The sequence below is a fragment of the Salmo salar genome, chromosome ssa04 (assembly GCF_905237065.1).
Source record: "Salmo salar chromosome ssa04, Ssal_v3.1, whole genome shotgun sequence".
Taxonomy (NCBI): Eukaryota; Metazoa; Chordata; class Actinopteri; order Salmoniformes; family Salmonidae; genus Salmo; species Salmo salar.
Genome location: NC_059445.1, coordinates 8,914,836 through 8,932,442, shown reverse-complemented (window position 1 = coordinate 8,932,442; position 17,607 = coordinate 8,914,836). Strand labels below are relative to the sequence as shown.

Below are 17,607 nucleotides of genomic sequence, written 5' to 3'. Positions count from 1 at the left end.
TGAACGCAAGCCTAAGGGCCAACGGTGATTAGAAAACGACGGCTTTTCAGTTTAACCTTTCACAAGCTGTACTGTGACAGTACTATCTGCCTTATCTGCTGTGGGGCAGGAGTCCCTTACAGCCAGAGATAATAGAACACAGAATGTGCTAGGATAAAGACTGGGGGGAATGTGTCATGTGTCAGCACGAATTCTGTACTCATCAGAGTGACCTGGTATGAGTCAACATAGCTCATCACAAATCTGTCGGATGGACGGTTTGGTGTGTGTGTTGGTGTGTGTGTACCTCTCTTTGTAATCGTGTGTGTGCACCTCTGTGCGTGTGTGCTTCTCTCTGTGTATGTGTGTGCTTCTCTCTCTCTGTGTGTGTGTGTGTGTGTGTGTGTGTGTGTGTGTGTGTGTGTGTGTGTGTGTGTGTGTGTGTGTGTCGGCTGTCACACACAACCTTAATCACCTCTCCAAAAACATGGCGAACGCCCCAGTGTCTTGGTAGATAGAACACCCAGCACGGTTCAATGGCAACGACTAACGAACTGTTGACAAAGCTAGTTATATCATGCTTTAAGGTCTCTCGGATTACATAAAAGGGTATGGGCTGTGCAGGCACGTTTTCAGGTTACGTATGAGAATACCTTTTGGCTTTAGGGTTTTGGTAATTGTTTCACTTGTGTGTCTGCAACATTGAGGTTCACTGAGGCAAAACAAAAACACACAGCTGGCACCTCAGGAATGTGTGTGTGTGTGGTGTGTGTGTTTCTGCATAAGCAAGGCAACTTGGAGGGGAGGGGAGAATTAGCACTTCAGATGGTAAAAGGATTGGAGTACCATGGAGATCGAAGGAAAGAGGACAGGAAAAGAGGAGTCTTGCGTGTCATTGGATTGCTCTACAGTCTTTAGAATGTTCTGGATTTCAGCTATAAAATTAAAATACCAACTTGGAGAGGACGTCAACAGAACAGCCTATCTTGTGTTTGTCCATTAAAATTAGCATAGCGAGTAAATTTGCTCAAATTAACATTTGAGGTTCAACATTTTAGGTCACGACAGTCTGTCACATAGAGTTAGTCTGTAAACGGAAGAGCCGACAGACTGGAAGAAAATGAAGGGTGGGTTCTCTCTCTCTCTCCTTCTCTAAAATCAACCATGACTTCATCAGATGGAAAGATATGAACTGTGTAACGTTAATTTGGCCTGATGTTTGGTGAGAAAACAACTATCCTAAAGTTCACGTGACCTAGAAAATCTACCACCACCAGGATTTCACTGTTACTGTGACATTTTCACACGGTCTGTGGGAAAAGGGACATTGGCAAAAAATCATAAAGCTCGGGCCAGCGATGATGTTAGCTTTTCCGATTTGCCTCGGTCATTCGCTTGTCACCCCCTTGTGCCAGGGACAGATCAGGCACAGCTGTGGACGGCTGTCGCAGGGGTTCTTAGGGGTCCTTACCTTCGTACAGCTGGGCGTACTGTGGGAAACCGGCAGCCCGGAGCCAGGTGCACGCCTCTTTGGCCTCGATCTCTGCAAGGGAGGGAACACAAATACTAACTTTATTACAGAAACACACTCAAAACCATCGCTTCAGTCCTCGCATAGAAATCAAATCAAAGGATATTGGTTGCGTACACAGTTTAGCAGATGTTATCGCGGGTGCAGAGAGATGCTTGTGTTACTAGCTCCTAACAGTGGCTCAAAATGTATCCGCTGATATGTAATACCACCAGGAGTAGAAGCATGATTGGCCGTAAGTGTTTTTTCAGTGGTCAAAATGGGACCTAAAGTCTTTCCACACAGTTCAGTCTGACACAAACCTCTTGACCCTCTTACTCCCTCCCGGTCACTACCCTCTCACATGCACCCCAAGCACTCAAAGCCGTAGTTCACACCAACCGTGTCAGCCGCTGACACGCAGTGTGTGTGTGTACGTGTTACCACTGCAACCCTGGCCCCCAGTAAGTGTCGCGCTGAAACGTTTCTTCCACGTCACTTTAGCGTAGTCGCAACGTTTCCCGACCAACTTTTCCCTGGGAAGACCTGTCTTGTAGCCCTTTAGTGTTTTTTTGAGTTGTGGTGTTACATTTGCTAGGGAGCCGCAAAGTGTCGTCGATGGCTGTCGGGGTGGGAGCCATAGTGTGTCTGGAGGAGACAGACTCCCCCATTAGCAGTAATAAGCCCCTTTAGATACCACGTGCCAAATGGTCACCGTGCCCCACCCTCCACCATGTTGGCTCCAGCAGCCACACCCCTCAGTGTTCTTCACACACAAAACAGAATCAGTGGCACCGGCCCTTTAAAAAAACACCTTCAGTAAAATGCCCCCCCCTTCAATGTCCCCCCCCCCTTCAAAAACATCTGCTGCTGTCGTATTGACGATATATGCAATCAGTCATCACAATTGTAGACTAATGTTTATTTCTTTCTTTCTTTTCTTACAGGTTAATGGATGTGTTTCGTGTCTCGGAGCAGGATTGGGGTAGTAATTACAGCCATTGGATAAAAGCGGATGGTTTCATCTTTAGAATGCGAGTAGTAGTAGTAGTGGTGGTTCCACCTCATTTAGACCCAGATTACAACCAGGATCTAGTGTTCTAACTTGGAATGGAAGAGGTCATTTTCTTCCAAAGGGGGGGGAGTTAGACTGGAGGGAGAAACCAACAGAAAGATAGGAAGAGATACAGTACAAAGAAACAACTTAAACAGCAGAAAGGGCCGCTGTGGTAGGAAAGTTATGGGGGGATCCTCAAGTGAGACAAAGAGAGAGAGAAACAGAGAGAGAGAAACAGACGACAGAGGGAGAGAGACAGAGAGAGAAACAGAGAGAGAGAAACAGAGAAACAGAGTGAGAGAGAAAGAGAGAGATAAACAAAAAAAGAGAGAAAAAGAGAGTGGGTCAGACAGAGAGAGAGAGAGAGAGAGAGAGAGAGAGAGAGAGAGAGAGAGAGAGAGAGAGAGAGAGAGAGGCCCTCACAGCTGACTAAGACCAAGCTGAGACACTATAGCCCCTCCGTATTACGAGGCATTTACATCCCAACAAGAAGCCTAGACGGCAGACACTAGAACACTAGACAGGCTGCCGGTAAAAAGGTGTGACGCGACCAACACAAGCCCACCCCTCCCAGAGGCCAGGAACTCCTCTACAACCACCCTGGGACTACAGCAGCACCGCCACCCGAGTGTCATATAACCAAATAACTCATTAATGACTGTGTTTCACAACTCTTGTTTGGTTCCAGGAGACTAGTCTAGTTTTCTCAGTGAATTCCAACATGGCCGAAGCTGGGAAGCTTGTAATTTGGGCTGGTATTTATAGAAGGTTGTGAACCTCGAAGGAACATAGGCAACTCAGAGTAATTACAGCAGCATTCTTGGATACAGAGACAAACATAAGGTTAGGGCTTCCTGTGTGTGTGAGTGTGTGTGTTAGTACTGTCCATTTTGAGACGGCGTAGTCACTTTTACGTCTAACATGCTATGTTTGGTGCAGTATTTCTCAATGAAAACATGTTCATGAAAACGAGTCGTCTCTCGACTTTACTGAAAAACCCCTACTGTTGACCAATCACAGACGAAGGGGTGTAGACTTCGGCTACCGACTTCGGCTACTAACTTCGGCTTGCCTCAAGAAAAAATGGCGTGTGCCTGAACAACTGAAAAAAACCTCACCGAAGTCTAAAATGAACAAAAACGTCACAAAATGCCGTCATAATATACGCACAAACTCTTCCGAACTGTTTCTGGTGGGAAAGCATGCTGACGCCTCTACCCAACCAGCCCTCCAATAGGGAGAGGGGAGGAGTAGGGGACAGCATTTCTGTGCTGAAGGCTTTTGGAGACGCAAATGACACCCCCACAATGCATTGCAGTTAACCTCCGACCCTGCCATCCCTCTTTCCTCACCCTTGACCTTTTTGCACAGTGACATCACCTGGCCTTTGTGACATAACCGCAGCCCAAAAACAACAACGCATTTTGGCATAAACAAAAATAAACGAGGTTCTGTGTCACTGACTGGACCTCCGTTCAACAACACAAACTAGAACCTATTTATTTATTTCTAATCCTGCTTTTCCTTTTGTCATTTCCACTCCTTTCCAGTGTTTGCATGCGGGGAGAGGCTCAGAACACACACACACACACACACACACACACACACACACACACACACACACACACACACACACACCCACGCGCACACGCACACACGCACACACGCACACACGCACACACACACACACACACACACACACACACACACACACACACACACACACACACACACACACACACACACACACACGCACACACGCACACACGCACGCACGCACACACACACACACACCATAAAATCTTCACCGTAACTAGTGATTAGGCCTAGTCCTACACCTCACTGTGACTAGCAACAATATAAACTATGTCTCCCTCCCAAACATACACTACTTCCATCAAGATAATAAAATCCTCCCATCCTGTAGACAGAATAGAATACTCCCACTCTCAGGCAACACTCCCAAGCACGCACGCACACATGCATGCATACACACCCACACACGCACACACACATGGCATGTGGTTAGTGCTACAGGGACATTTGAGAGCTGGCGGGTGGTTCCCCTCTCTGCCCTAGCTAGCCATCCCTCAATCCGTCCGTCTGCCTGTGCCTCTCTCCAGCCAGACGGACGTCCCTCAGACATCCTGTGTGGCCCTTGGCGCGGCCCAAATTCAGCCAGGTGCCCGGGGATCACATATCCACCCGTCCAGTAGGGGAGGGAGAGGGTGTGTGATTGGGGCTGGGCAGAGTAAGGCCAGAGGGGCTGTGGTGAGTAAAATGGGGCAGGATTCCAGGAGAAGGGGAACCAACCAACATTCCAAACAAGTCAGCGGCCAAGCATTAGCTAAACATAGGTCAAGTCCCTCACACGTACTGTACAGCACCTCTTTTGTTAATTACAGACCTAAAGGGCGGCAGGCAGCCTAACGGTTAAGAATGCTGGGACAGTAACCGAAGGGTTTGAATCCCCTAGCCGACGAGGTGAAAATGATGCCGATATGCCCTTGAGCAAGGCACTGAACCCTAATTGCTCCTGTAAGAATCTCTGGATAAGAGCGTCTGCTAAATGACTCAAATGTAATGGAAATTAATAATAATAATATAAAATTAACAAATGTACAGAAAGACCTGGGTGAAAATGTCATGTATATGTAAAATGTTTAAAGCCCAGATGTACTGTTGGTTTTCAACCTTCCACTCTAATCAGCCCAGGGCCAATACTCATAAATATTCTTTAAGCACCTCAGAGTAGGTGCTGATCTAGGATCGGTTTTGGATCCTAGTGAATATGATTATATCGACGGGGGGGAACCTGATCCTAGATCAGCACTCCTACTCTGAGAGTCTTTATGAATACAGGCCTTGAAGGACTGTTGGTTTTCAACCTTTCCCTTTAATGATCCCTGGTATAGCTTTATCCCTATATTTAGCCGTGCGGTGGCAGACACAATCACTTGGAGCGGGTGTTTGTGTTGAACACGTTATCTGGCCGGGAACAAAAGGAGGCGGGCCGTGTTGCAGGGTAGCTCACGGTCACCGTTGCGCCTCTGGGTTTACTTCCTGTGAGGCAAGCAGGAAAAGGAAGTGATGTAGTTCCCTGGCAAAGAATCAGGGTGGATGGTGTGTGTGGACAGCAGAGGACAGAACACACCCGTCCTGCCGGAGATGTGTGTGTTCTTTGGTTTTGGGTAGAATACTGTGTCTACATGCATCAACAGAGGAACTGACACAAGACAAAGAACGAACTGCTGCCTCCTCAGGAACTTGAGGCAAAAATGCCATAGCCTAAATCATGTGTGTGTGTGTTGCACAGAAACCAATGACTGGTGTAAAGGTTGACTGAGAGGTCAAACACTAAATGGAGCCCTACATTGTGACTGGCAGAGAGAAAGAGAGAAAGAGAGAGAGAGAGAGAGAGAGAGAGAGAGAGAGAGAGAGAGAGAGAGAGAGAGAGAGAGAAAGTGAGAGAGAGAGAAAGACAGAAAGAGAGAGAGAGAGAGAGGGAGAGAGAGAGAGAGAGAGAGAGAAATGCATGACAGTCAGACTGCTCCAAGACGACCCAACACTAACAGAGATTTCAGATGCTGCTGCTTCAAGGTTGTTTTTCTGTGCAGGGAACAGTGAACTGTGCCAAAGTTAAACTCTTCGGGGCCTGACCCTCTGTTCAAGCTCTCCACTGAAATTACCCAGCACCCCCATCTTCCCCTTTCCCCTCCCAACTCCCTCCTCCCCTGTTCGCTCTCTCTCTCTCTCCCTCTCATTCTCTCTCTCTCTCTCTCTCCGCTAGTCACCCTCCTATTCCCTCCTTTCCTGTAGCAGGAAGTTCTCACAATCGGTGGCCAATATTTCCTCTTCACAGCAGAGCAGAGCAGGAGGTAGTTAGGCTTGGTTGAGCCTGCAAGCTGGGATCTTATAGGGGGATTCGTTATCAACTAGCACCTAGAATCTAGCCAATGAATTTCAAAGGACAACTTCATCAAAAACTTAAACCATTTAAAGGGAAGGTGTCAAGAGTCAAGACACTGCATACAATTGTAATTGGGGGGTTGCTATTTAATCTGGCAGTTAAGAGGACTAGTTGACGGCAGATGCTACTGTTGCTACTGTCGAACAGTGATTATCAGTGATTAAGTGGGGCCGCCAACTGTGAATCTTAATCAAATCAACCTGTGATTCATTACAGACGTCTTATCAAAGCAAGGCTTCAATGGGGTCTTTCACAAGGATCTGCACAGAAACAGGTTGAGACAGGTGATATAATCAAGGCCTTGGTAGTGATTCAATTACTTTGTAATTCAGTGTTAATCTGAAGCAGCAGCCACCCAATGTCAACTGGGCTACATAACACTGTCATAACATTGACATAACAATGACATAACAATGACATCATAAACAGTGAGACAGCTGGTGACGTTGTTATGACAGGGTTATGTAGAGCTTATGACGGAGGGTTCAAGTGAAGTATGACACTTCCTTGTACTGTATTTACTGCACTCTTTGCAGCCTATAAAAGCGCACTATACTAAGTGTACAAAACACTAGGAACACCTGCTCTTTCCATGAACATGGACTGACCAGGTGAATCCAGGTGAAAAGCTATGATCCCTTATTGATGTCACTTATTAAATCCACTTCAATCAGTGTAGATGAAGGGAAGGAGACAGGTTAAAGAAGGATTTCTAAGCCAGTGAGATAATTGAGACATGGATGGTGTATGTGTGCCATTCAGAGGGTGAATAGGCAAGACAAAAGATGTAAGTGTCTTTGAACGGGGTATGGTAGTAGGTGCCAGGTGCACCAGTTTGAGTGTGTCAAGAACTGCAGCACTGCTGGGTTTTTCACTCTCAACAGTTTTCCATGTGTATCAAGAATGGTCCACCACCCAAAGGACATCCAGCCAACTTGACACAACTGTGGGAAGCATTGGAGTCAACATGGACCAACATCCCTCTTGAACGGTTTCGACACCTTGTAGAGTCCATGTTCTGACCAATTGAGGCTGTTCTGAGGGCAAAAGGGGGTTCAACTCAATATTAGGAAGGTGTTCTTAATGTTTTGTGCACTCAGTGTATATGATATATAGTCATTATTAGTATTCATAGAGACAGGCAGTGAGAGAACAACTGCAACTGATACTAGTGAAGTGCATTCAACACGACCTTAAAGCATCTGAATGGGCCTTCTGCAATGTTACAGACAGAATCATCTGTAATGGGCCTTCTGCAATGTTACAAACAGAATCATCTGAATGGGCCTTCTGCAATGTTACAGACAGAATCATCTGAATGTGCCTTCTGCAATGTTACAAACAGAATCATCTGAATGGGCCTTCTGCAATGTTACAGACAGAATCATCTGAATGGGCCTTCTGCAATGTTACAGACAGAATCATCTGAATGGGCCTTCTGCAATGTTACAGACAGAATCATCTGTAATGGCAGTTTCAGTTCTGATTCACAGGCTATTGGCCTGAGTTAGACGTTCATGATGAATGTAAACAGGTTTCATTTGGCCAGCGAACTACAGATTCATAGCGAATTTCAGCACATCTTGATACAACTATACTACAGCAAAAGCTACGGTCAGGGGAGAAGTGGTGAATCTTTGTGGATATCAAGTTTTGACATTCCTGCGTGAAGACATCTGGTGATCTGGGGGAAGGTCTGGCTGGTAGGTAAGTGAGAGTACCACCATCTGGCTGTCTCCATAGGATACCACACGACACACACCAACTCAGACACACACAAGCAACTAATGGAGGTGCCCCATGATTCTTTCCGGTCATCCAACACCAGACACGCACACACGAGCACACACACACATCAATGTACACATCAATGCACGCATCAATGCACAAACACACACACACACACACACACACACACACACACACACACACACACACACACACACACACACACACACACACACACACACACACACACACAGCTGGGCCAGATGGATCATCACAATGCCTGGTCTCTGAGGTCTCTCTCTACCTCTGGTGACAGATTTATGTTTGCTCAGGGCCCTGGTCCAGGATCAGGTGACAAGACCCAGACAACTGATATGCTTTAGAACTGACCCATGGTCAGATATTATAACACCCTGTGTTCCCGTCACCAACTCATAGCCACCCATTAAACAGATCCCAGAACAGTATGTGATGAGAATGTCAATAACAAAGCACACCAAGGTCGGAACAGAAATAGGACGGGCTGAAGAGAAACACATGGACATATCTATGTTCCTTCATAGAACTGATAGCAACTTTACCATATAAAATGATTTCCCCGTGGCCAAAGCACTGGCATGTCACTACCCCCATGACACCACGGTGACTGTGTGCTCACTAGAGTGACCGGTAGTAGGGTTTATTTGAAACATCCGCCACTATTTGACCACAGGGGGCTGCATACTATCCCTTGTGTATAACAGATAAGCAGTCACGCGCGAAATACAGTATGACCAGTAGAAATCAGATAAAATATATTCACAGCCGAAATAAGCAAAACGGTTTATTTTTACGCTAGCACCAAGCTCGCTTTTTATATCACACAGAAAAGGCATTCTTCTCCCAAGCTCCGCTAGAGAAAAGTCAGCAGACTAGCAACGGGAACTTGAGCTTGGTAGTCATGGCAAACAAATTGGAAGCGCTATAAAACCAAGGCGTCAACGAACACAATTTATGCACAGATACATGTATAATTCACCAGTGTGAATAATCAAACTTTGTTGTCTGTGTGTGCGTATACCAGGCTATTGAAACGTCTGAACAGAAATATATATAGGCCAAAAGACTATGGCTCAATGGCCTAGTCTAAACCTGCGAATAGAACGCAGGCCATGGTCGAAGAACCTGAGCGCGCTTATCTTGGAAGTCGGCGTAGGAGCAGTGGAGACTGGAAGAGATTGCTTATCTGACAGCCTGCAGCTAGGCGCAACACTAATTTCAGCACAGGGGAGTTCCTTACAGAGCCGGTGAGACCAATGTCAAACAACTTTTCTTTGCAAAAGGAGAAAAAATAATAATCCCTTCTAAAATGGTTAAATACAAGTTTAATTCAAATCATGGAAAAGTGAGAACAGATAAATAACAATCGAAAACATTATATTCCAAGTAGGTTTTCTCTGCGCAAAAGCAGGGAAAGCCCTATTTATTTAAACATTCTGAATAGTAAAACATTGGAGTAAACAAATCCATTGACTTACGAGTTAAAATCATGTTTATTTCTCTACACGGAGACTTCCTCGGGATAAAACCAAATACTCCCGCTGCGCCCAGGCTGGCGAGTCCGCTCAGGTTTACTCCAATGTTAGGTCGAAGCTCGCATATTTTCTACTTTCCAGCGTAGTTCAACCCACAACCTCCGCACGAAACAGAATCTATAGACTCAAACTCTAGACACAATTAGCTCCAAAAGGTCGCTGAACAGTGCATCATACAGTAATTCCATGGTTATATTGTCGTTTGGCTGAACAGGACGCAATACAATTCCTCTTCGATCTTATGAAATGTCTCCCCTACTGAAACTTCCTATGGGGACCCAAGCGCGAATGTGAATGAACTAGTGTGTGAATAAGGTTTTAGGAATGGACAAACGTGGCTCCACCTCTCCGCTCCGGTCTAGGCTACCCTGCCTGCCCACCTGATGATTATCGACAGGAGCACAGAGGACCCACTCTATGGCGCTACATACCGTACCGCAGCTGTAGTATAAACACTGCATTAAAAAAAACTAGGAATATAGTGAGATTTTACACGTAAGGACTTTGTATATTTTTTGTCAAATGCATGTTGTGCGTAAAATGTGACATACATCGAATGTAGTCCAGCAGGTGTGAACGAAGTCAATTTTACAAAGTACACATTTTTACATTCGTATATACCTATTTTCTCTTGCAAGTGCTGGTAACCTATACTTTACTTCCAACTTTAAGTTTATTTTTAATCGAATACATTTGGTTACATTGCTTGCTCATAACGTTGGTATTGACTGATTTCTGTGCTTCAAAAGCGAGAGTGCTTAGTACCGCTCACGCTCTGCTTTGCAGCAGCCCAACTGCTCTGAAGCTCAGAAGAGAAGCTGTAATTCAGTAGGCGTCCTTTAGCACATCATTAGAGAATACATTCATGGCATAACCGGGACAATTGCGTGACGCGCCATTGTGGACTGCAACGTTGAATAATTCAAAAGAAACCGTTGCGGTATGCTAATACTGTAGCCAACTTTGGCCAACCCTTTCAAACACATCCCTGGGGTCGGGCGAGCTGTACACGTACACCACGCACAGGTTTCAACCGCAACGACACTTTTGGGATCAAACGTCACGAGACCGGCCTTTCCAAAGATCAAACAAACACTTTTACCACTGTAATTCAATAATAAAAAGTAACACCGAACTGGCTATCCAATCCGTGCGCCTCTAAACCTACTTAGACATATATAGTATACTAACATGAAGTACCACATTTTGTCTTATTGTGGATTGATTCTGTCGTATAGTGTATTTTAAAGGCAGGAAATAGCAGGGAATGTTTCTAATAGGTCCATGACAATTGGCATATTGCGAATATTACAGGGTCGCTCTATGATGAGTACACCATTCCACGTCGGGCAGTGTTGACGTTAAAATCTCACAGAAACTTTCCAGACTTTAGTAGGAGGGAATTGCTCATTAGCCTACTAATTTCTACATGCATGCACAACACACGTCAGGTTTTGTAGTGCTCTCTTGCTCTCACGCTCTCTCTCTCTCTCTCTCTCTCTCTCAATTCAAGGGCTTTATTGGCATGGGAAACCTATGCCAAAGCAAGTGAAGTAGATAATAAACAAAAGTGAAATTAACAATCAATAAAAATGTATAATGAACATTAAACTCACAAAAGTTTCAAAACAATAGAGACATTTTAAAATGTCATATTATTAATTTAATATATACAGTGTTGTAACAATGTGCAAATAGTTAAAGTGCAAAAGGGAAAATAAATAAACATAGATATGGGTTGTATTTACAATGGTGTTTGTTCTTCACTGGTTACCCTTTTCTTGTGCCAACAGGTCACACATCTTGCTGCTGTGATGGCACACTATGGTATTTCACCCAATAGATATGGGAGTTTATCAAAATTGGATTTGTTTTCAAATTCTTTGTGGGCCTGTGTAATATGAGGGAAATATGTGTCTCTAATATGGTCATACATTTGGCAGGAGGTTAGGAAGTGCAGCTCAGTTTCCACCAACATTTGTCTCTCTCTCTCTCTCTCTCTCTCTCTCTCTCTCTCTCTTTTATATCCCCCCCCCCTCTCTCTCGACCTCAAAACATTCTCCAACCACCTCAGCCCTCCCAAGCATCCACTAAATCATGTCATCAGCTCCGTCATTGGCTCCGGACAACACTGTGTTATTGCCGTGGTAACGCACATCCAGCATGGCGTTGGTGGGTCCCCTGAGAAAGCAGAACGAGACAAATGCCTTCCATCCCCATCACACTCCATGTGGGAAGAGAGTTCATGTAACGTTCCAGTTTAACGAGGGGGAAAGAGATGACGAGGAAAATCCTCTGTTTAAACCAAGTGTGGTTGGTTTACCGTAGCTGGGGCTGCTAAATGGCCAGTCATAAGTGACTCATGATCTCCCTCAAACCTCTACTGGGAAGAGTACACCCTGAGGTAATACTGAGAGAACCCTAACCTCTACTGGGAAGAGTACACCCTGAGGTAATACTGAGAGAACTCTAACATCTACTGGGAAGAGAACACCCTGAGGTAATACTGAGAGAACTCTAACATCTACTGGGAAGAGTACACCCTGAGGTAATACTGAGAGAACTCTAACCTCTACTGGGAAGAGTACACCCTGAGGTAATACTGAGAGAACTCTAAACTCTACTGGGAAGAGTACACCCTGAGGTAATACTGAGAGAACTCTAACCTCTACTGGGAAGAGTACACCCTGAGGTAATACTGAGAGAACTCTAAACTCTACTGGGAAGAGTACACCCTGAGGTAATACTGAGAGAACTCTAACCTCTACTGGGAAGAGTACACCCTGAGGTAATACTGAGAGAACCCTAACCTCTACTGGGAAGAGTACACCCTGAGGTAATACTGAGAGAACTCTAACATCTACTGGGAAGAGTACACCCTGAGGTAATACTGAGAGAACTCTAACCTCTACTGGGAAGAGTACACCCTGAGGTAATACTGAGAGAACTCTAACCTCTACTGGGAAATGTACACCCTGAGGTAATACTGTGAGAACTATAACCTCTACTGGGAAGAGAACACCCTGAGGTAATACTATGAGAACTCTAACCTCTACTGGGAAGAGAACATCGATAGTAGTAAAGGCCAAAATCAATATTTTATCAAATAATTGTAATATTATTTTATACCTAAAGGGGTCCTGAAATTCAAAATCAAATAGCTAAATGAGCCATGGTAACACCATCTTAAAACAATTCCATATGTTAGCTTAGTACCCCACCCCTAATTGCTTAGACTTTTAGAGGTTTTCAACTCTGAATGGTCAAGTTAAGGGTTCAGGTTTGGGATAGGCTTACATTTTTTTTTTTACAAATAAAATAACTTTTTATTGCCAGACTTGAACAAGAAACCTTTGGCACAAGAGGCAGATCCTTATGCCCATCTGCCATCCCAGCCCACAATGCCCTGGCAAAACCCAAACCTACTTGAAGCTAATAGCACTCTCTGTTGCCCGCATCCTCAGACATGGATGGACATCGAATACTGACTTGTATCATGGGTGACCTGGCTCCATAAAGCTGGTTCCATTGAGTTGCACGCACACACACACACACACACACACACACACACACACACACACACACACACACACACACACACACACACACACACACACACACCTCATCAGCCTACCCAAAAGGAGGAAGTAACTGATAAAGCAGCTAACTGCATTTTAAGAGACGGAGATACAGTTGAAGTCGAAAGTTTACATACACCTTAGCCAGATACATTTAAACTCAGTTTTTCACAATTCCTGACATTTAATCCTAGTAATATACCCCGTTTTAGGTAAATTAGGATCACCACTTTATTTTAAGAATGTGAAATGTCAGAATAATAGTAGAGAGAATGATTTATTTCAGCTTTTATTCCTTTCATCACATTCCCAGTGGGTCAGAAGTTTACATACACTCAATCAGTATTTAGTAGCATTGCCGTTAAATTGTTTAACTTGGGACAAACGTTTTGGGTACCCTTCCACAAGCTTCCCACAATAAGTTGGGTGAATTTTGGCCCATTCCTCCTGACAGAGCTGGTGTAACTGAGTCAGGATTTTAGGCCTCCTTGCTCGCACACACTTTTTCAGTTCTGCCCACACATTTTCTATAGGAATGAGGTCAGAGCTTTGTGATGGCCACTCCAATACCTTGACTTTGTTGTCCTTAAGCCTTTTTGCCACAACTTTGGAAGTATGCTTGGGGTCATTGTCCATTTGGAAGACCCATTTGCAACCAAGCTTTAACTTCCTGACTGATGTCTTGAGATGTTGCTTCAATATATCCACATACATTTTCCTTCCTCATGAAGCCATCTATTTTGTGAAGTGCACAAAATAGATGGATGGTTTTGGCTGATTTCTTTTGACTTTCCCATGATGTCAAGCAAAGAGGCACCGAGTTTGAAGGTAGGCCTTGAAATACATCCTCACGGTACACGTCCAATTGACTCAAATGATGTCAATTAGCCTATCAGAAGCTTCTAAAGCCATGACATCATTTTCGGGAATTTTCTAAGCTGTTTAAAGGCACAGTCAACTTAGTGTATGTAAACTTCTGACCCACTGGATTTGTGATACAGTGAATTATAAGTTAAATAATCTGTCTGTAAACAATTGTTGGACAAATTACCTGTGTCATGCACAAAGTAGATGTCCTAACCGACTTGCCAAAACTATAGTTTGTTATCAAGAAATTTGTGGAGTGGTTAACAAAGGAGTTTTAATGACTCCAACCTAAGTGTATGTAAACTTCTGACTTCAACTATATTCCAAATTCACACAATGCAGATACACTGAACAGGATTCAAATGATATTTCAGATTGTGTGTGCGTGTTTATTTGTGTGTGTGTGTGTTTGTGTTGAGGGGTTTCAGAGATACAGACAGATGCCATCTTTGGGATGTTTGTGTGTGTGTGTGTGTGTGTATGTGTGTGTGTGTGTGTGTGTGTGTGTGTGTGTGTGTGTGTGTGTGTGTGTGTGTGTGTGTGTGTGTGTGTGTGTGTATGTCATTGACAGATGTCCCCTCTGATAGTTACTGGTTGTTGATGGATCGGAGCAGAAGGATTTGACAGTTGTAGTGAAAACAGGAACCTCTAGAAATAGACAGGCCCTGGGCCGAGGGTCCTGGCTCTGGAGACATAGATTAGAAGAGAACACACACACAGACACACACACACACACACACACACACACACACACACACACACACACACACACACACACACACACACACACACACACACACACACACACACACACACACACACACACACACACACACACACACACACACACACACACACACACACACACACACACACACACACACAATGTGAGGAAGTGCCTCTGTCTTTGTTCTCTATCCTCATCACAACACAGGGAGTGAGATGAGGTAGACTACTTAGGTGCTGAACACACATCATTTCTAAGGCCAGGTTTAGCCAGCAGCAGTCATCTAGTTAAACATCATTCCTAAGGCCAGGTTTAGCCAGTAGTAATCATCTGGTTAAAAGTAATTTGTAAAGCCAGGTTTAGCCTGATGCAGTCATCTGGTTAAAAGTAATTCCTAAAGCCAGGTTTAACCTGAAGCAGTAATCTGGTTAAAAGTCATTCCTATGGCCAGGTTTAACCAGAAGTAGTCATCTGGTTAAAGGTAATTTGTAAGGCCAGGTTTAGCCTGAAACAGTCATTTGGTTAAACTTCATTCCTGAGGCCAGGTTTAACCAGAAGCAGTCATCTGGTTAAAAGTAATTTGTAAGGCCAGGTTTAACCAGAAGCAGTCATCTGGTTAAAAGTCATTTGTAATGTCAGGTTTAACCAGAAGCAGTCCTCTGCCGAGCGGAAATGGAGGAACTCGCCTCCCTGCGGACCTGGCATCCTTTCACTCCCTCCTCTCTACATTTTCCTCTTCTGTCTCTGCTGCTAAAGCCACTTTCTACCACTCTAAATTCCAAGCATCTGCCTCTAACCCTAGGAAGCTCTTTGCCACTTTCTCCTCCCTCCTGAATCCTCCTCCCCCTCCTCCCTCTCTGCGGATGACTTCGTCAACCATTTTGAAAAGAAGGTCGACGACATCCGATCCTCGTTTGCTAAGTCAAACGACACCGCTGGTCCTGCTCACACTGCCCTACCCTGTGCTTTGACCTCTTTCTCCCCTCTCTCTCCCCTCTCTCTCCAGATGAAATCTTGCGTCTTGTGACGGCCGGCCGCCCAACAACCTGCCCGCTTGACCCTATCCCCTCCTCTCTTCTCCAGACCATTTCCGGAGACCTTCTCCCTTACCTCACCTCGCTCATCAACTCATCCTTGACCGCTGGCTACGTCCCTTCCGTCTTCAAGAGAGCGAGAGTTGCACCCCTTCTGAAAAAACCTACACTCGATCCCTCCGATGTCAACAACTACAGACCAGTATCCCTTCTTTCTTTTCTCTCCAAAACTCTTGAACGTGCCGTCCTTGGCCAGCTCTCCTGCTATCTCTCTCAGAATGACCTTCTTGATCCAAATCAGTCAGGTTTCAAGACTGGTCATTCAACTGAGACTGCTCTTCTCTGTGTCACGGAGGCGCTCCGCACTGCTAAAGCTAACTCTCTCTCTTCTGCTCTCATCCTTCTAGACCTATCGGCTGCCTTTGATACTGTGAACCATCAGATCCTCCTCTCCACCCTCTCCGAGTTGGGCATCTCCGGCGCGGCCCACGCTTGGATTGCATCATACCTGACAGGTCGCTCCTACCAGGTGGCGTGGCGAGAATCTGTCTCCGCACCACGTGCTCTCACCACTGGTGTCCCCCAGGGCTCTGTTCTAGGCCCTCTCCTATTCTCGCTATACACCAAGTCACTTGGCTCTGTCATCCTCACATGGTCTCTCCTATCATTGCTATGCAGATGACACACAATTAATCTTCTCCTTTCCCCCTTCTGATAACCAGGTGGCGAATCGCATCTCTGCATGTCTGGCAGACATATCAGTGTGGATGACGGATCACCACCTCAAGCTGAACCTCGGCAAGACGGAGCTGCTCTTCCTCCCGGGGAAGGACTGGCCGTTCCATGATCTCGCCATCACGGTTGACAACGCCATTGTGTTCTCCTCCCAGAGTGCTAAGAACCTTGGTGTGACCCTGGACAACACCCTGTCGTTCTCCACTAACATCAAGGCGGTGACCCGATCCTGTAGGTTCATGCTCTACAACATTCGCAGAGTACGACCCTGCCTCACACAGGAAGCGGCGCAGGTCCTAATCCAGGCACTTGTCATCTCCCGTCTGGATTACTGCAACTCGCTGTTGGCTGGGCTCTCTGCCTGTGCCATTAAACCCCTACAACTCATCCAGAACGCCGCAGCCCGTCTAGTGTTCAACCTTCCCAAGTTCTCTCACGTCACCCCGCTCATCCGCTCTCTCCACTGGCTTCCAGTTGAAGCTCGCATCCGCTACAAGACCATGGTGCTTGCCTACGGAGCTGTGAGGGGAACGGCACCTCTGTACCTTCAGGCTCTGATCAGGCCCTACACCCAAACAAGGGCACTGCGTTCATCCACCTCTGGCCTGCTCGCCTCCCTACCTCTGAGGAAGCACAGTTCCCGCTCAGCCCAGTCAAAACTGTTCGCTGCTCTGGCACCCCAATGGTGGAACAAGCTCCCTCACGACGCCAGGACAGCGGAGTCAATCACCACCTTCCGGAGACACCTGAAACCCCACCTCTTTAAGGAATACCTAGGATAGGATAAAGTAATCCTTATAACCCCCCCCTTAAAAGATTTAGATGCACTATTGTAAAGTGGTTGTTCC

The 17,607-nt window shown here is 45.6% G+C and overlaps 1 protein-coding gene across 2 annotated transcripts in view; it reads right to left on the bottom strand.

Moving 5' to 3' along the window:
• The window catches only part of LOC106602231 (rho GTPase-activating protein 7), a 173,152-nt gene that overhangs the window by 25,251 nt on the left and 130,294 nt on the right, over nt 1-17,607 (bottom strand). For both annotated transcript variants that reach the window (XM_045716410.1, XM_045716411.1), the window contains one exon: nt 1,451-1,522. In XM_045716410.1, coding sequence (XP_045572366.1) covers nt 1,451-1,522 — 72 coding nt within the window. The remainder of the gene's footprint in view (nt 1-1,450; nt 1,523-17,607) is intronic.